General features: G+C 39.7%; 1 protein-coding gene across 3 annotated transcripts in view; it reads left to right on the top strand.

Moving 5' to 3' along the window:
- LOC126336442 (uncharacterized) overlaps positions 1 to 20,998 on the top strand; it is a 99,437-nt gene that overhangs the window by 72,043 nt on the left and 6,396 nt on the right. For all 3 annotated transcript variants that reach the window (XM_050000147.1, XM_050000156.1, XM_050000163.1), the window contains 2 exons: positions 4,896 to 5,018; positions 20,313 to 20,547. In XM_050000147.1, coding sequence (XP_049856104.1) covers positions 4,896 to 5,018; positions 20,313 to 20,547 — 358 coding nt within the window. The remainder of the gene's footprint in view (positions 1 to 4,895; positions 5,019 to 20,312; positions 20,548 to 20,998) is intronic.

The raw sequence follows: 20,998 nt of genomic DNA, 5'->3' as shown, positions 1-20,998 counted from the left end.
ATCCTTTAAGCTTGCACTCAATGGAACTGTGAACTGAGTCACATTCCATCTGAGTATGGCCTCTCTTCAAAAATTTTTGTGTAATCAATACTCCAGTACCAATTGCTAATCTTAAAAGAGCAGTTGATAATATCACATTTCTGTTCTGATATGGACAGCCGTCAGAATACAGAATGACTTGAACAGGATTTTCCTTAATCGTTTTGGATAGGGTGTCCATGATGCATGAGGCACAACATGATGCAACCAAATCACCTTGCGTTTCATCGAACCAGTAACACATTGCAATATGACTTTCTAAATTATACATTGTAAAGTTATGAACAGCCAATTTTGTTTTATAATAAACTGCACTTGAACTTAAAAATGAAAGCTTCTTCCATGTTAGCATCTTTTTGCATCCTTGCCTGCTCCTCCCGTTCTGTGTGTTGCTTCCACAGGTCTTCACTCACGTTACCAAGCCTGTAACTACAACACAAGTCGCACTGGTCTTTCTTAGGGGAAAATAAGCTAATATTACCATCTTCTAAAATCAAGTTAAAGGTAGCCCGACTTAATGGTGAAACCTTCTCCGCATGACATTTTTCCTCATAGAGTCCATACAGCTGTTGTTTGGATTGTAGAATAGGCTCAAGGTAAAGTTTCGAGGAGGATTTCCTGCAGTAATGCGACAAAAGTTTTGGAAGAGAGTCCAGAAATTCTTTCATGAAGGCTCTCTCACGTTTCTTCTTCGTCTGTTTGATTCTGTATCAGGACTCATCCCATGTGTGGAATTACCCAGCCAATATTGGACAGTCCATTCTTTAATCCCAAGAGTATTGGGAAACATCTTTTTGCATACTTTATGTTTCCCCAGCTCATTTTTCAAATGATAAATGAGTGTCTCTTTGCTCCTGGATTTGCCATTGTTCTTCCCTGGACATTTGGTTGGAATTACATCCACAAGGCTGATAACGTAAACCTTCCTCTGATCCCATGACTTTTCCCAAAATGTGTTAAATACTGCCTATCTCTCATCAGCAGAAAACTAATGACACTTCATTTGAAACCGAGCGAGGTGGCGCAGTGGTTAGCACACTGGACTCGCATTTGGGAGGACGACGGTTCAATCCCGTCTCCGGCCATCCTGATTTAGGTTTTCCGTGATTTCCCTAAATCGTTTCAGGCAAATGCCGGGATGGTTCCTTTGAAAGGGCATGGTCGATTTCCTTCCCAATCCTTCCCTAACCCGAGCTTGCGCTCCGTCTCTAATGACCTCGTTGTCGACGGGACGTTAAACACTAACTACCACCACCACTTCATTTGAACAGATTTCTGGCACATCTTCGAAATACATGTTGAACCTAATTTTCATACCTCTCTTGGAGTACCATGAGTAATTTTACCAATTTGACTTCTTTTGTATCCAATATACGCCTGTCCACGCACTCTCAGAATTTTATTGGCATTTTTCTTCCAATCTTCAGGATGTGGTTTAGACTTCCTTTTCCTGTCACTGCTTACTTAACTATAAAACCCTTGGCATTCATTGTCAGTATCATTATTGCTCCCGTGATCTTCTGATAATTTATCCAGAGTGTTTGGCAAACAATGAGCACCATTGCATAGCAATATGTGTGAAGTACTGTCGTCTCTAGTGGAAACTGACTGTGGTTTCATTATGAGCATTGTTGGATACAGCCACTGAAGTTTCTAGATGGAAAAATATTTATAAATTAAGCAGACAAAGATGCTCAAATTCATGTATTTATGACAACGATAGCATCAGTAATACTATTAACTATAATCCCAAGGAAATTTACCTGCGTCATTAGATGTTTCAGGAACAGTAACCGAGAACCCCATATACGAAATTAATTCTTCTTCGGTAAATGTAACTTCAGCATTATGACTTTTCCCACCTGTTGTTTGTTCTGCATTTATGGGAGAGCCTACAAGAAAGTGGACAGTCTAGAAATCTTTTGCAGAAATGAATAAAGCACAGAATGAGTGAAGTGGGGGCATTCTGATTTTTATCACAGTAAGATACTTGCAGTGCTACTAACATTCAAAGGTGAATAATAAAACAATTTTCTTACCTCTGTCAATCGCTCTCAGTAACGATTCTCTGCTTTCATAACCTGATGTCAGCTGAGAAACAATTTCTTATTCAGTAAAAAGATCGCCATCTGTATCGCTGTCCATTATCACGAATGAAGCTACAAGCATGGAACCACTTTCGTGCACTGTTAAATACGTAATAAGACAGTAACAATGTGCTGTGGCTGCGTGCGCTTTTGTATTTACGCGGTATTGTTTACAGTATCCTTAGATCGTAGATTTGTGGTATTTAATTCTCTACAGTTCCACGGTATTGCCACCTATTTACTTGCTGTGTCACATAAGCGGCATTGTTGTAGGTAATTTTTTCATGGTAAATAATTAAAAATTCGGCATTATGGCATTAAGAGCAGATGAACGTAAGGTCAACGACTTCATCTGACTGAAAAACGAAAAATCAGCAATTTGTTCTTTTAAGATATTAGGTTCCAGCTCTGCTGTTATGTTTACATGACCAAGTTTTCCATTGCTAACAGTTTACAACTTGTTGCAGTATATTCTCCACCGATCAACAGTTAGTTCTATGTTAGAGGTATACCATCTTCATTTTCTATGACCCATGTTATTGGTTGAAGGATGCTGTTGGTTTCTTCATTTCATTGAAAGTGCACCTGGTCTCGTTGCAAACTCAAAATAACTCAGTTGTCTTACATGTTTCATTGATGAAATTATTCTTAACTTTTTGAAAACTTCTCTGTATTAATACAGACAACTTGCAGCACTGCAAAGTCCCCTGTATGACATTTCATCTGCAAGATCTAGTATTGATTTCCGGTAGTATTATTTCATCACAGACAAGTTTATATTCAGCTATAGAGGCATTCCAGCCATTGTGTACTAACAAGGCAACACAATTAATGGAGCTGTTTTCAGTACTTTTAAGTCCTCAATTATTATTATTTTTTTTTTTTTTAGTAAAAACTTTCATTCTTTACTTTTTTGCTATTGTTGACTACTTCCTCTGATGTTTTAAGTAATGCCTCTCTCAGGAAGTTCCATTTCTCTGCAGATGTCATTATATCTTACTGATTGTAGGAATGTTTTTCTTTCACTCAATTCCTACAAAAATTTCAGTTTCACCCTTTTGATCTAGTAATGTTTCTGGAAGTAATTTCGACAGTTTCATTCTCTTTTCAGGACATAAAAACTGATGTTCAGAATCGCGATCAGCACTCGGAAGTGTCTTGATATTTTTGTAATGGACAAACTCCATCTTAAGCCAATCGAAGCATAGTCAGTGTGATAGCAGTAAGTTCCACTTCTTGAGGTCCAGTTGTAAAGTCTTCATTAATGGTGTTCAAAGTGTAAATAAACTTATTTTTTCTGCCAGAAATGAATCAGTCTGTCTCCATGACCATACTTCATTTGTTGAGTTCCATTTCCCTTCATTAACATTAAAATATCTTACTATTATGGTAATTTCCTTTTAGGGTATCAGTTTTAGGAATTTGAAAAGACACTGAAAATTCTTCTAACTCTTCATGGGCAGCTGTTAAAGTTGGTGCATATGCCTGTATAACATTTAACTTGCAAGATCTAATATTGAATTCCACTAACGTTATTCGGTCACTGACAGTCTTGTATTCAGTTATTGTGCCATTCTATCCCATATGTACTAACAAGGCATTATCATTAATGGAATTACCTCATCTACCAGAAAAATATATTGTATTTTCATAAGCTGTTTTGAAGTAACCACTGCCTTTCCTGTGAGTCTTTGCTAGTCCTAGTATTCCAATTTTAGTTCACTGGTGTTCATTTCCACAATCTGTAATGTAACAATTTGGCACACTCTTTGTACACTGCAAATGTATATATTCCTTTGGATGCTGTCCCACTCAGAGATTTGACTGGAAGGCAGTTAATATTTGCGGACTATTTAACAGCAGGTAAATCCATTATGGGTTTTCTTGGGAACGAAACACTGGGTTGGTTTGTCGGTTGCCTTCTACTGTCGGTTGGGAATATAAAGGGAAATCTAAAGGAGTAAATAGATGTGGTTAGGATCAGTGATAAGGTGATGGTTCATCCTCGATAAGGGGACAGGGCGGACTAAGAGCTCGCATCGAGGCAGGCCTGCTAAATCCCTGAAATAGTTATATCCATAATTGTGATTGTGAGTGAGTTCCTCTCTTGACCTTGTTGTAAAGCCATTTATGTATACCAGTGTCCATTGCTGCCTTTGAAGTAAATATCATTTTGACTTTTATTTAACCAATTGTTAGGGTGAACTGATTATCCTAGTAGCTACATGTATTTTTCTGGTAGAAGTTGGTGATTGGGCTATTGGAATTATAGAGCTTATTGGCAAACTGATTTTTGTTTAAGCTAAGCTTAACAACTACTGAGTCAAGTGCATCCCTTTGAGTGTAATGGTTGAGATATCCAAACTATTGGTGTTGCAGTAGTCACAGATTTCATGGTACCTTCAGAGTAGGAGTTGCTTTAAGAAAAAAATGAACAACAATAAAGGCAAATGGTTTGACAACTAATTACAGAGTGCACAAAGTGATTCAAGCAGTCATTCTGCCCATAATTAATATGCAGTTGGAAAAAGAAGAAACCCTAAAAATTTGATGGAAAGCTAAGTGTCCTCTGCCATGCACTTCACAGTAGTCTACAGAGTATGTATGTAGACCTAGAAACTCATCTCACTGATGACAGATGCAGCAATATAATACTAAATGCTATTGGGTCATCATATTTGTAATGAATAATTCCTTGAATATTATAATTCCTTATCAGGTAATATTGTAATACTCTATAAATCATGGCACTGTTGTTGTGTGTTTCAGGTGAACAGGCTGCTGTATACATTTCCACAGCCCGAATTGCATACCAAGAGCCTGACTAGCAAAATGTCTATTATTGCTTCACACATGCCGCTCTTGTTTACACCAAATGACTTTGTGAGAAAGGTATTGTGGGTTTCTAATGGCATTAATTAATTATAACAAAATATCAACAATGTAGAGAGATAGAGTGCTACATACAATGTACAGGAGGCACCGAGTCACAAACAAGTATGATGAAAAAGAGTAATAGGAACATTTTAAGCTTTCAAACGAGGTCCTTGTTCCAAAGTTGAAAACTCACACACATCACATGAGAACAACTCACAAATACACTCATGGAAATGGAAAAAGAACACATTGACACCAGTGTGTCAGACCCACCATACTTGCTCCGGACACTGCGAGAGGGCTGTACAAGCAATGATCACATGCACGCACAGCTGACACACCAGGAACCGCGGTGTTGGCCGTCGAATGGCACTAGCTGCGCAGCATTTGTGCACCACTGCCGTCAGTGTCAGCCAGTTTGCCGTGGCATACGGAGCTCCATCGCAGTCTTTAACACTGGGAGCATGCCGCGACAGCGTGGACGTGAACCGTATGTGCAATTGACGGACTTTGCGTCCGTGGGCATGTGGGAGGCCGGGTGGACGTACCGCCGAATTGCTCAACACGTGGGGCGTGAGGTCTCCACAATACATCGATGTTGTCGCCAGTGGTCGGCGGAAGGTGCACGTGCCCGTCGACCTGGGACCAGACCGCAGCAATGCACGGATGCACGCCAAGACCGTAGGATCCTACGCAGTGCCGTAGGGGACCGCACCGCCACTATCCAGCAAATTAGGGACACTGTTGCTTCTGGGGTATCGGCGAGGACCATTCGCAACCGTCTCCATGAAGCTGGGCTACGGTCCCGCACACCGTTAGGCCGTCTTCCGCTCACGACCCAACATCGTGCAGCCCGCCTCCAGTGGTGTTGCGACAGGCGTGAATGGAGGGACGAATGGAGACGTGTCATCTTCAGCGATGAGAGCCGCTTCTGCCTTGGTGCCAATGATGGTCGTATGCGTGTTTGGCGCCGTGCAGGTGAGCGCCACAATCAGGACTGCATACGACCGAGGCACACAGGGCCAACACCCGGCATCATGGTGTGGGGAGCGATCTCCTACACTGGCCGTACACCTCTGGTGATCGTCGAGGGGACACTGAATAGTGCACGGTACATCCAAACCGTCATCGAACCCATCGTTATACCATTCCTAGACCGGCAAGGGAACTTGCTGTTCCAACAGGACAATGCACGTCCGCATGTATCCCGTGCCACCCAACGTGCTCTAGAAGGTGTAAGTCAACTACCCTGGCCAGCAAGATCTCCGGATCTGTCCCCCATTGAGCATGTTTGGGACTGGATGAAGCGTCGTCTCATGCGGTCTGCACGTCCAGCACAAACGCTGGTCCAACTAAGGCGCCAGGTGGAAATGGCATGGCAAGCCGTTCCACAGGACTACATCCAGCATCTCTATGATCGTCTCCATGGGAGAATAGCAGTCTGCATTGCTGCGAAAGGTGGATATACACTGTACTAGTGCTGACATTGTGCATGCTCTGTTGCCTGTGTCTATGTGCCTGTGGTTCTGTCAGTGTGATCATGTGATGTATCTGACCCCAGGAATGTGTCAATAAAGTTTCCCCTTCCTGGGACTATGAATTCACGGTGTTCTTATTTCAATTTCCAGGAGTGTACATGGCCACTCTCTCCGACCACTAAAAGTTGACTGCAGTTTGAAATACTGCAGAAAAAACAAAGCTACTTGCTGAACTGCATATTTGAATGGGACAATATTCCGTCAACGGCATTAACACTGCTGTTATAGTGGAAGTGCCAAAGAAACTGTTATAGGCATACATATTCAAATACAGGGATACGTAAACAGGCAGAATATGGCACTGCGGTTGGCGATGCCTATTTAAGACAACAGGTGTCTGGCACAGTTGTTAGATTGGTTTCTGCTGCTACGATGGCAGGTTATCAAGATTTAAGTGACTTTGAACGTGCTGTTATAGTTTGAGCACGAGCAGTGGGACACAGCATCTCCGAGGTAACAATGAAGTGGAGATTTTCCCATATGACCATTTCACGAGTGTACCATGAATATCAGGAATCCGGTAAAACATCAAATTCCTTAAATCGCTGTGGCTGGAAGAAGATCCTGCAAGAACGGGACCAATGACAACTGAAGAGAATCGTTCAGTTTGACAGAAGAACAACCGTTCCACAAATTTCTGCGGATTTCAGTGCTGGGCCATCGACAAGTGTCAGTGTGGAAGCCGTTCAACGAAACGTCATCAATATGGGCTTTTGGAGCCGAAGGCCCAGTTGTGTACCATTGATGACCACAGGACACAAAGCTTTACACCTTGCCTGGGCCCATCAACACTGACGTTGGACTGTTGGTGTCTGGAAACATGTCATTTCAAATTGTATCAAGTGAATGCACGTGTACAAGTATGGAGACAACCTCACAAATCCATGCACCCTGCATGTCAGCAGGGGACTGTTCAAGCTTGTATATGGGACCCCTGATATGCCTAGGTATGACTCTGACAGGTGACACATATGTAAACATCCTGTCTGATCCCCTGCATTCGTTCTTGTCCATTGTGCATACTGATGGGGGTTGGGGTTGTTTGGAAGAGGAGACCAAACAGTGAGATCATTGGTCTCGTCGGATTAGGGAAGGATACAGAAGGAAGTCGGCCGTGCTCTTTCAAAGGAACCATCCCGGCATTTGCCTGGAGCAATTGAGGGAAACCACGGAAAACCTAAATCAGGATCGTCGGATGCGGGGTTGTACCATCGTCGTCCTGAATGCGAGTCCAATGTGCTAACCACTGTGCCACTTCGCTCGGTACATACTGATGGACTTGGGCAATTCTAACAGGACATTGGGACACCCTACACCTCCAGAATTACTACAAAGTGCCTCCAGGAACACTCTTCTGAGTTTAAACAATTCTGCTGGCCACCAAACTCCCCAGACGTGAACATTATGGAACATATCTGGGATGCCTTTCAATGTGCTGTTCAGAAGAGATCTCCAGACTCTCATACTCTTACAAATTTATGGACAGCCCTGCAGGATTCATGATGTCAGTTCCCTCCAGCACGACTTCAGACATTAGTTGAGTCCATGCCATGTCGTATTGTGGTACTTCTGTGTGTTCGTGGGGGCCCTACACAATATTAGGCACATGTACCAGTTTCTTTGGCTCTTCACTGTTTACGTCATTGTTGCAGCATGTATGTTCCTTTGATGACTTAAAGACGACTACCTAGTGCCTGGAGACAGCAGCCATATGTGTGTGTGGGTTGTTATTGTGTGAATGTGTGAGGAAGAATGATGAGGAAGGACTTCTGAGGAAGGACATTGCCCGAAAGCCTAAGTATTTGTGCTATTATTTTTTTCCATTGTGCCTCTGTGTGACTCAGAGCCTCTTCTCCTTGGTGAGTAGCAATATGTTCTTTTCATATTGTTGTTGTTCCATCCTGGATTTCCCATTGTTTCACTAAAAGATATTGTTTTTGTACGTAGGACTATCTGTCCTTTTTCTAAAAATGGTACATTATTCTGTTCAACTGGAACAATTGCACCTGCCATTTGAACTACGCTGAGGTGGCTTGTGTGCCCCAATTACAGAGATGCCTAGAGGGGGAAAAAAAGAAGCATATTGAAAGCTCTGATGACAAGCCAATATTAGACTGAAAGGTGGAAGGAATATGTAGAAAGAAATGAACTTTAAAGACAGTATTACAGAAAGGGAAGAGGAATTAGATAAAGATGAGATGAGAGAGATTGTACTGCAAGAAGATGTCAGCAGAAAACTGTAAAACCAAAGTTAAGAGACAGTGCTAGCAGTAGACAACATTCCCTCAGAAATCTTAAATCCGAGAAAACATATAATGACAAAACTGTTCTATCTGATGTGCAAGATATGGAGGACAGGCAAAGTGTCTTCAGATTTCAAAAAGACTTCCGAAGAAGTCTGGTGTTGACAATGTGATATTTGCCTGCTTTATTTCTTCATTGTTAGTCCTCAGTGTCGATGTACTGCATTGTTATACTGCCTGAAAAATGGAGGGTGGAAATTCGTCACTGAATACAGTAAATGATGTAGCCAACAGTTACACTATTGTGTTTCAAGATTCATTACTTTCACTGTTCACAATCCCCAGATATTACACAATTATATGGCCAGTTCACTATTGGTAAATGCCGATAAGCTTCATTAATAGGTTGCAGACATTAGCATATTGCTATAATAGTTTCCTGTTGAACATATGTGAGCAGTAAAAACCTAACCACACAGTTCACAGTTCTTGCAAAGTAATACGGTACGTGTGATACATAAATTAAACAGATGCTGTCATTAAATTGTTCTAACACACGATTTACTTGTGTTACATTTATTCCACAGTTAAGTTGATGCATTGTTGTTAATGTAACCAATACATAATTCACATCTGAATATCAATTGGTGACTGACTGTCTGAGGACCAAATATCAGTCCTTTATATATCCTCACAGTAATAGGCGCTGAAATTGTACATTGTTCAATGTTTATGTTATAGAAATTTCAATTAAAACATAATTCATTCAATTAACTGAATACATCAAAAAATTTCTTCTTTTTAATAATTCCTTTCACCACAAAGAGTAAGCCAAATTATTTGTTTAAATAATGAAATTAACAGATGTAGTTATACAAACAATACTTTTGAATACCTGGTAACTATTTTGGAATTAATTAAGGGCTGGCTTTGCTAATATGTTTTCAAATAGAGCCAAATAAATACTTTAAGAAACCTAGTAGTTCTTCCAAATGTTTGTAGTTAGTACATACTTTATATTTGTTTATAAGTCAACAATAGAATCTAAGTCTCTAAGCAATTACTGATTTCACCTTATAACAAAAGTCTTAACTAGGAATGGTCAAAATAACTTAGGAAATTAATCACATACACAAAACTAAGCACAAAATTAGACTTGGTGTTATATTCCTTAAGACGGAGGGCTAACCTTTCTCTTTTGTGGAAATGCAGATTATACTCGTGCATTTTAATGGTAATTAGGCAAAAAATAAAAATAAAATTAATTTATGGAGGCAGATGGCAAAACAAGAGAGGAAGTAAAGAGATTCCAGCTTGATTCATCACAATAGGTGCGACTGTTGCCAAATTATCAGTTTAATAAATCGTGATAGCAAAATACTGGTATGAATTATTTGTGGAAGAATGGAAAAACTGGTAGGAGCTTATCTGCTGTAGATCAGTTATGGTTCCAGAGAAGTACAGTAGAGTCCCATTAATCCGAACGAATTGGGACCAAACCTTGTTCGGAATAGCCGGAATTACGGTTTCTAGAATGAAGTATACCAGGTAGGTAAGTAGGTACACTATGGTAACAAGTGTGGGAACAATGGTTCACTCTCACTCATTCCCTGCTCTTGTTGTTGCGCATTGTTGAGACCTTTGTAGTGTCTGAGGTCAGTGCACTGTCAGTTGGCTCACAAAGTGCTTAGTTATGTTGGTTATCAATCACTGGCAAGCGTAACACTTGTATTGTATTCGTTCAGGCATAGTGGTGTGCGTTATTTGTCATGAGCAAACAGAAACATACAATGTTAACTTTTAAAGAAAAACTGAATGCTTTAAGCAGATAGACAGTGGTGAGAATGTATCTAAACTGGTAACAGAAAAGGGTGTTGGTAAAGCAAGCATTTGTGATTGGAAGGTAACCAGTTGAAGATTGAACAGTTCTGTGCCACGTCTTTGGGGAAAAGACTCGAAATTCGTCAGACTTTGAAACAGTCCTAGAACGATAAAGTGCATGAAGCTCTTTTCCTTTGGTTTATGCAGGAAAGAGAAAGGGGAACTCCTTTGAGTTGAGCACTGGCTAGGAAAAGGCTGTTTACCTGAACAAATTAATGAATGGTGATGAGTCTTTTAGTGTGAATACGGGTTGGTTGGACAGATTCAAAAAACGTAATGGAATCCGTCAGCTAACAATTACTGGAGAGAAGCTTTCTTCTGAAGCGTGATGCAGTGAAGAAATACTTGGGTGAGTTTGAAAAAAATGATAAGAGAGGGAAAGTATTCTCCCCAACAAATTTATAATGCTGACGAAACTGGCCTTAATTTTAGGGCATTGCCAACAAAATCCTGGTATCAGAAGCAGAAGATCATGCTCCTGGTTTTAAAATGTGCAAAGATTGTGTGACTTCATTAACATGCATCAACGCTGCCGGTAATCACAAGCTGCCTTTAATGCTGATCGGAAAATCTGCTAGGCCCAGAGCTTTTAAAAACTGCAACATGAGGTCCCTGCCCGTATATTATCACAACCAGAAAAAAAAAAAAAACATGGATAGATGGTAAGCTGTTTAAAGAATGGTTTCACGGCCAGTTTGTTCCCTCTGTGTGATGGTTTTCTAAGGAAAAATCATTTGTCTCCCCATGCAGTCCTTTTGATTTATAAAGCGCCATCTCATCCCAGCACTGAGGATTTATGTGATGGAGAAATTACGGCAAAGTTTTTGCTGGCAAATATTACACCACTTCTACAGCTGATGGACTAGGGTGTACTGCAAAACATTAAAACTGATTTACAGAAAGCAATTTTTAAAATGCTGATCCAAGATGAAACATGGTAGTCAAAGGAAGGCAGGATTCGGTTATGATTGTGGACAGGGCCATAATCACTTACTATTGGTTACCTTTTACAGTTACATACAATTTATTTTAAACCAGTAATTCCAAACTCAACAATAAACAAAAATACCACAAGTTATCAATGAAGCAATAAACAACTGTAAATAATTATGGTTTCAGTGAGTTACAATTTAGCAAATCACCATTAAATACAGATACAGCAGATAATGTTTTAAAAGCAAGCCACTGTGATATGGGCAGAAAGCCTTTCATGCCAGGAATGGCAATAAATTAATAATTGTTTAAAACTAGCTGCAACTTACAAATTACAGGTATTGAAATATTAAAGGCAAGTTGTCACAAACACAACAGAAGGCATCAGACGCCAGGAATGGCAGGAAATAAGGTTTTAAAGGCTTACTGCGTAAATACAAATAGCATATTAGAATTTTAAGTAAAGTGACCACTATCATGGCTGAAAGCCTAACATGCAAAGAATGGCAATAAATTCAGATGCCAGGAATGGCAGTAAATAAGATTTTAAGAGTTACTGCTAAAATACAAATACCAATTAGAATTTTAAGGCAAATGACCACAATCACGGTGGAAGAGCTTACTACACCAGGAACGGTAATAATAATAATAATAATAATAATAAAATTAGAAACCTGCTGTAAAACATCAAATACAATAGCAAAGGGCAGAAATACAATAGCAAACAGGTAAAATAAGATGACGGTAAACTTCGTAACCCAACCCCTATCATCCACTGAACACTTCACTGCTAGGTTTATACCAGAAAGCGACCAGAACTATTAACTAGATATTTGTAACCTTTAATGTAGGCATTACAAAGTATTGTAAGAAATAATACAGTAATAAAACACAAGGACCAGTACATAAGTTCCTTAAAGGGTACAGAGGCAGATTATACCCACAGAAGGCGTGGACTGAAGGAGCATTACACTGAACTACTGGCCATCAGACCTCCTTTTAGAACACACGTCTTACAAGAACGAAGGGGTCACAGACGGTGCTCCAGGAATCGACCTCTGAGAATGTCCAGCAACACACACTTAAGCGAGCGATGAGAAAGGCAGCCAAGAGTTGCATTCACTCCACAAGATGGTAACTCAGACTAGCAGTAGTCTTATGAATGACTAATGATAATCTTGCTGAAGCTACCTGACATCCGATAAACCAAATGCAACGATGGAACAATATGCCAACGCTGGAACCAGTGGTCTGCACTACGTCCCCAGAATACTGTGTTTAGACCGCCCGGAACGAGAAAGGAATCACTACCACCAGACTAGAAGAATCACCAACTGGCCGGCAATCAAGAAAGCTGTCAAAACTACATTCCTTACCGGACAGCAGCGACAAGGCGAGGAATAATACACTGCTGTTACATACACTAACCCCCAGGGCAGGCAACTGGGGCATTAGTGGCCAGCAGGCAAGAAAAATTACTGTTAGCTGACCTTAACAAATTGTAACAAGTTGATCACAGTAAATAGTAATAGGAAGTCGAAGGAAGCTAATCAGATATGCCTTCCCCAAGCACTTCACTCGCTGCTCTTCGCCTCGGCAACACTACGAGCAGCAACACGAATCCAAATCACTGGAGAATCACAAGATATCACAATTGTGGAGGTTTGTCTATTAGGATCAAAATGCACTCATCTTAAAGCTTGCTGGATCTGGTTTACGACGAGGTTGCGCACCCTCATGACCACAGCCCTTCCATCTGGCAGTCTATGCGTGCCGCTGGCAGTCCCAGCGTGTTCTGGCACTGTGTGGACCTGGCTCCTCCTGAGTCCCCAACCAAACTGGCCCCCTCACATGATCCGGCAAAATGATGACATCACCCCAAACTATGCCAACTAAACGATATCATCTGGCCCCCAACAGAGGGCGGAAGCCACAAACAGCACCAACCCCAGCTGCAGCATGGCTCACAAGATGATGGAATTCCTTTAGTGGATAAAATAAAATAAAAACCAATGTGAAGGATGTTGTTTAATGGGCCACTGAGGCTTGGCAGAATATTTCAGAAAACACTCTGAGAAAATTGTGGAGAAAACGGTGGACATCTCTTGAATTTCAGGACAACTTAGTTGAAAATGAGGAGGAAAATCTACTACAAATGTACAAACAATCCCTGGATGTGTAGATGCTAGTGAAGGAGATGTAGATGAGTGGATGGCGATGGATGGGATATGTGTGGAGAACCTTACTGATGCTGATTTAGTTGTTGCTGTGACTCAAGTCCAGGAAAAACTGGACTGCTGTGACAGAAGTGACAATGAGCCTGAAAGAGACAAAGGAGAGCTGGTGCTTAACCTCGCACTGCATTATTTGGAGCAAGTGCCCATTGTTACACATGCTGATTTGATGTTTATGAGACGGTGACACAACTATGCGTCACATAACAGACTGTCTTCATTGTGCCAAAAAGCAATGGCTTGAGTTTTTGTCATCTATAAAGTAGGGATAAAATGTCCACTGTATTTTAGTAAGTTTGACAGATTTTCTTTCATTGTTATGAACTGTTTAAATTCAATGTTTTTTGCCAATTTTTCTAATACATGTTTACTGTACTGTGTAAATTAAAATAGTGTGTATGTACAACAGTTTACCACACAGTTTTCCATTCTTAGATTAACATTTTTCATTTTCGGATTACCGGGGTTCGGATTAGTGGGATTCTGCTACATAAGAACGCACTAGGCAGTACTGACCCTGCAACTTACCATAGAAAGTAAGGCAAATCTGTGTTTATAACATTTATAGATTTAAAGGCAGCTTTTGGTAATGATGACTGAATGTATTCTGTGAAATTCTTTAGGTAGCAGGATAAAATGCGGGAAGTGAAAGGTTATTTAGAGCTTGTACAGAAGCTAAACTGCAGTATGTGACATGAATGGGAACCAGTAGTTGAGAAAGCAGTGATATAGGGCTGTAGCATATCCAGGATGTTATTTAATCTGTACATTGAGCAGGTGCTAAATGGACGTGAGGAGAAATTTGGAAAGGCAATTAAAGTTCTGGTGAAGAAATAAAAACTGTGGTTTGCCAGTGACATTGTAATTGATTTTAAGACTAGTCATAGTTTTGGAACTTGTTTAAATGACACAAGGAGTGTGGTTGGAGGAGGGGTGGGGGGGGTGGGGCGGAATTTCCTGTGTTGACAAATTTTATATATCCAGTTCAGATGAGCTGAGATCTGTTTTGTACAGACATCCATCACAGCTATGTCCATGTTAAAACAGAGGAAACAAATTGCTAGATGTGTATGGTAATAAGCCCTAATCTCCTTTTGCTGCCCCCCTCTCTTTCTCCATCTTCTCCTCCCCCTCTATTTGTCCATCTACTTGTCTTCCCCCATGTCCTCCACCTCCTCCTCTTCCCCTCTCCTCTGCCCTCCCCTCCCTCTCACTGTGCATCTCTTCCCCCTTCCCCTCCCTCTCTCACTGTGCATCTCTTCCCCCTTCCCAATCTCTCTCCATCTTCTCCTCATCCCGCTCTCTGTCCATCTCCTCATCCCTCCCTCTCTGTCTGTTTTCTCTGTCTCCTCCACTGTGCCCATCTCCTCTTTCCCTCTCTCTCTGACCTTGAGCCTTGTTTATTGTTACTGCAAATGAAACGTCGAGTAAATCGATTGGGATCATTAATATATTGGTACAGGAGAGACCTTTCCAGCTGCTGGACCTGTGAGGGTAGTAGCTTCAGTGACAGTATTTCTCATCTGCGAATGAGTAAGATTGCAAAGTTCCAAATGATACAGATTCCAAAGTAGTATTCTAATTGTATGCGTTGAAGAAAACAAAGCAGCACATTGTTGTATATACAACCATTGTTTAAAATTACATACAGGGTGGTCCATTGATAATGACCGGGCCAAATATCTCATGAAATAAGCATCAAACGAAAAAACTACTAAGAATGAAACTCATCTAGCTTGAAGGGGGCAACCAGATGGTGCTGTGGTTTACCCGCTAGATGGCGCTGCCATAGGTCAAACTGATACCAACTGCATTTGTTTAAATAGGGACCCCCATTTTTTATTACATATTCGTGTAGTACGTAAAGAAATATGAATGTTTTAGTTGAACCACTTTTTTCGCTTTGTGGTAGTTGGCGCTGTAATCGTCAGAAACATATGGCTCACAATTTTAGACAAACAGTTAGTAACAGGTAGGTTTTTTAAATTAAAATACAGAACGTAGGTACATTTGAACATTTTGTTTTGGTTGTTACAAAATATTTTTGATTTTAGTAGTTGTCTACACAACAAACAAAATTATAGGGAACATCATCAATACGCAACACTATGGTGCGCAATTGAGGTTGAGCGAATTACCGACAGTTTTTCTGTCATCGTGATGGTAATGGTAATAACAACAGATTACACAGTTATTAAACTGAAAAGGATGTAAAATGTGTGACAGTTCACATGATGAAGGAAGGCCATTTTTTAAAACATCTTATGCTACATGTCTTAATAGCAAATCTTGTCATAAGGAGCTTCAATCATATGCAGCATTGTGAATCACAACAGAGGTGGAAACAACGTAAGGCAATTTTTATGTCTTAGTGCCAGTATAGGTAACAATAACTGATTCAATTTATTAAAATGAAAATGTACAAAATGTATGACAAGTAATATAAAGAAACGCTGTAAAAGAAAAAAAATAATAAAAACTGCAGGTAGGGCTGTGGCTAGATGCTTACCAAGTGCATGCACAAAGGTGCAGAACTAAGATTATCGGAATTTTATCATAATCGTATACCTTCAATTTACCATTGCCCATCACCTTCTTACAAAAATATACGTATTTGTAACTGACTTTGTACCATAATGTCATATGGTTGGCATTCCTACTCTTATGGGAAAAACCTTACATAATTGAGCTTTATACTATTTATAGCAAATGAATTTTACACAATTCATAGAATGCATTGATGAGATTTAGTCATAGTTGTCGTCTGCATGTAGGTGGTGGTATTACCTAAAGCCTAACTTCATATCAGTTTAAGCCATTGTAACTTGTCTTCCCCAGGCAAGGCAATAATAATAATATTCATGTATCTCAATATTGTATGTGCAGTACATATTTTGGATTGAATACTTTTAATATTCAAGGACTAGGTATGAGTATGCTGATACTTCAGCTATTGGTAAATATTTAACTGTAATTTATTCTATAATTATATTGCTAGTGCACTTATTTATATCTCTGAACTTCCATAGGCATCTAAAACTTCTAAGTACATAATATATACTAGTAGCAATTAGCACTCATAAAGATTGAATCAGTTAACATCTATGGTCAAATTGATCATTGATCACATTGAATTCTTGATAGGTCAGGGGTGCACTACACAAGGAAGCAGCTACGCAGGGAGAAGAGTACTTGTGGAGTGCACATGGGGTTTTTACTGTAAGTGGTAGGTTCACGTTCACTGATGAACACTTGCCAGACAACTGGCATATAGCAAAGTCAGACTACATTCTAAGTAAAGGCACATTCTGTCAAAATTTTATCAGTATACTGCCAAAATATTGGCATATAGCAAAGTCAGACTACATTCTAAGTAAAGGCACATTCTGTCAAAATTTTATCAGTATACTGCCAAAGTATTGGTAACAAAATTCCTGAATTTACTGCCCTCCAGGAAAGTTGACTCACTCAAATTCTTCTCAGGACCGAGAGTTGGCTGAAACCCAAAGTAGAAAGTTCTGAGATACTTAGCGATGCATGGAACATATGTTGAAAAGATACTGGGTGATCAAAAAGTCAGCACAAATTTGAAAACTTAATAAACCACAGAATAAGGTAGATAGAGACGTACAAATTGACACACATGCTTAAAAGACATGGGGTTTTATTAGAACTGGGGGGGAAAAAAAGTTCACAGAATGTCCGACAGATCCGTGTCATTTGGTGATGATTGTGTGCTCAGCCGTCACTTTCGTCATGCTTGGCCTCCCAGGTCCCCAGACCTCAGTCCGTGCGATTATTGGCTTTGGGGCTGCCTGAAGTCGCAAGTGTATTGTGATTGACCGACATCTCTAGGGATGCTAAAGACAACATCCAACGCCAATGCTTCACCATAACTCCGGACATGCTTTACAGTGCTGTTCACAACATTATTCCTCGACTACAGCTATTGTTGAGGAATGATGGTGGACATATTGAGCATTTCCTGTAAAGAACATCATCTCTGCTTTGTCTTACTTTGTTATGCTAATTATTGCTATTCTGATCAGATGATGCGCCATCTGTTGGTCATTTTTTGAACTGTTGTATTTTCTTTTTATTCTAATAAAACTCCATGTCATTCCAAGCATGTGTGTCAATTTACACCTCTCCATCTACATTATCCCACGATTTATTCAGTTTTCAAATTTATACTGATTTTTTGATCACCCTGTCCTTTAGGCACCATAGTAGGGAGTGTGTTCATTGCAATTAACGAAAGCGTTCTGTCTACTAAGTTCAAATTGAGGGAAGTTGTATGGTTGCGTATAACAGATGTAGGTGAAATCGAGTTAATTGTTGGATGTTTTGAGCAGCCACCCAATTCTGCTATGATGGTTTTAGAGCCATTGACGGCATTAATCTACCAAGTATAAACTGGAACATGTATGGATTCATTGCAGGGGTACAAACAGTCTTTCAAAGATCATTTGAACACTTTTCCGAAAGCTGTCTTGAGCTGGTAGTTCAACTGTAGCTGCAAACAGGCCTGACTTAATCAACGGCATCAGTATGGAGACAGGGATTTGTGACCAGGATGTCACTGTAGCGAGATTGATTACTAAAGTTAATAAGTCAATCAAGAAGGCTAGGAGAGTATTTCTGCTTGCAAGATCAGATAGAGCACTGTTAGCACCAACATAGACAATGAGTTGACACCATTTGTTTCCATTACAATGGACACAGAGGAATTATGGGCAAAAGTTAAACTGATTGTAAATTATACTCAGGAAAAGTATGTACCAAGTAAGTGGATTAAGAATAGAAAAGACCCTCCATGGTTTAACAACATAATTTAAAAAATGCTGAGGAAGCAAAGGATGTTGCACTCTTGGTTCAAAAGAGAATGCAAAAATGATAGCTGGCAAAAGTTAATAGAAATTCATGCATCTGTAAAAAGATTAATGCCAGAAGCTTACAACTACTGCCACTGTCATACCTTAGGAAAGACCTTGCCAAGAACCCAAACAAATTCTGGTCCTATTTAAAATCACTGCGTGTGTATAAGGCTTCTACCCAGTTACTTATTGACCAGTCTGGTGTGGCAGTAGAATATAGCAAAAATAAAGCCAAATTTTTAAATTTCACATCTAAGATAAGTTCATGCAAGAGAATCGTACATACATACTGTCATTTTACTGTTGCACAGGCTCCTATATGGAGAACATAGTAATAAACATATCCGGTGTACAGAAACAACTGAAAAAATTAAAGCCAAGTAAGTTGGCAGGTCTAGATGGAATCCCAGTTCACTTTTACAAACAGTACTCTACAGCATTAGTTCCATACTTAACTTGCATTTCTTGTGAATTTCTCACTCGGGGCAAAGTCCGAAGGGACTGGAAAAAGGCGCAGGGTAAAGAAACACACTTGCAAAATTACAGACCAATATATTTAACATTGGTTTGCTGCAGAAACCTTGAACAAATTCTCAGTTCGAATATAAAAAATTTCCTCAAGACCAACTCTCTCCACGGATCAGAAAGGTTATAGAAAGCATCACTTGTATGAATCTCAGTTTGCTCTTTCCTCATACGAGATCTTGTGAACCATGGATGAAGGGCAACAGGCGGAGCCAATTTTCCTAGATTTCCATGAAGCATTTGAAATGTTGCCACACTGCTGACTATTAACGAAGGTACAAGCATTTGGAATAGGTTCCTAGGAATGTGAGTGGCTCGAAAACATCTTAAGTAACGGGACCCAATATGTTGCCCTTAATGGCAAGTGTTCATCAGAGATAAGGGTATTATCAGGAGTGATTCAGGAAAGTGTGATAGGACCGGTCTTATTTTCTATAAAAAGCAGCAGTCTGCAACTTTCTTCTGCTGATGCTCTGGCATATTACAATGTGGCGTTGTCAAGTGACAGTAGGAGGGTGCAAGATCATTGTTTTAAAGGTGTTGTATTTTGCTAATGTGAGGAAAAATTGGTTTCATATCTTTGATCTGAAGATGGATAGATTGTTAGCCAAAAGTAGTAATCAATCCAAATAAAGAAGATTTTATGTGCGATCTTGACTTCATGGATTTCAGTCCCTAAAGAAGGCTAATTATTTTGCCTGCTAGCTGTTGATTGAGTCTGTTTACTTAGCTACAGAGCAGTCTAGTAAATGTTTCGATACAATGATAATAGCAGTGTGTCCTCCAATACCCCTAGTATATGAATTAGAAAACAGCAAATATTAATTCTGTTTATAACATCAACAATAAATATGTTTGTTCGGTACTTATAAATGTTTCAACTCTTTAACTTTGGTTTAAAATCTTTGGACTGTGGTGGTAGTTTCTCCCACTACACTTTGGGCAAGAAGCTGTAATGTATGACACAGATGTTTTTACTAACCATATTGTGATGGACTTTTGAGCTATCAGGTGTAAATTATGCATGCCTTGACTGTTTCGCAAATAGCTTATCCCTTTTTTTGTTGTTGTTGTATAGGTTGTTAAAAAGCTAAAGCCAGAAATAATTTTCTCGGCTCATGATCACAAATCATTGCATACAACTATGCATATATTGAGGCCAGGTGATGACACTGTTATACAAGCTCTGCTTCCAAGTAGTGGTCCGGTTTGGAAATTTTTTCTCCAGACGGAAATAGTACAAGAAATAATGGTGCCTACCTGTTCATACAGAATGGGAGTGCAGGATGTAGGCTATGGTGCTGCCTTGTTTGGTAAGTGTGCTAATGCATGTTTCTGCCAGCAGCTGTTGTTTATTCTACCATTATTTTGTAGGTCTGTTTTAATGATAAAAAGAATATTTGATAGACTCTTATTCCTGGTAGTGCATGGAATATATCTGGAAGATGGTGTGCAGTGTTGTCTTGGCTAGACATTTGTTAGTGCATAGATGAAACCTACTATAAATTATTTTGCTCTCATATTCTGTAGATCAAAATGATTGGGGTTGAAAGGATCATTCTACCTGATAATTTAGTGTAATAATAATCCACAACATGTATGTTTAGTAAAATTCTTCTTTGACTTCAATTTTGATTACAATTTCCACTTTTCATTTTGTACCTCAATAGTCTTAGATATGTGTAGGAATGCCTTAATATGAACACAAAGTTGAACACAACTGTAGTCATTCTTAAATCTGCGCTTATTCACATTTTCAAGACA

Source organism: Schistocerca gregaria, chromosome 1 (assembly GCF_023897955.1).
Source record: "Schistocerca gregaria isolate iqSchGreg1 chromosome 1, iqSchGreg1.2, whole genome shotgun sequence".
Classification (NCBI taxonomy): domain Eukaryota; kingdom Metazoa; phylum Arthropoda; class Insecta; order Orthoptera; family Acrididae; genus Schistocerca; species Schistocerca gregaria.
The sequence above is the reverse complement of the archived record's forward strand: the minus strand, read 5'-3'. Positions and strand labels throughout refer to the sequence as shown.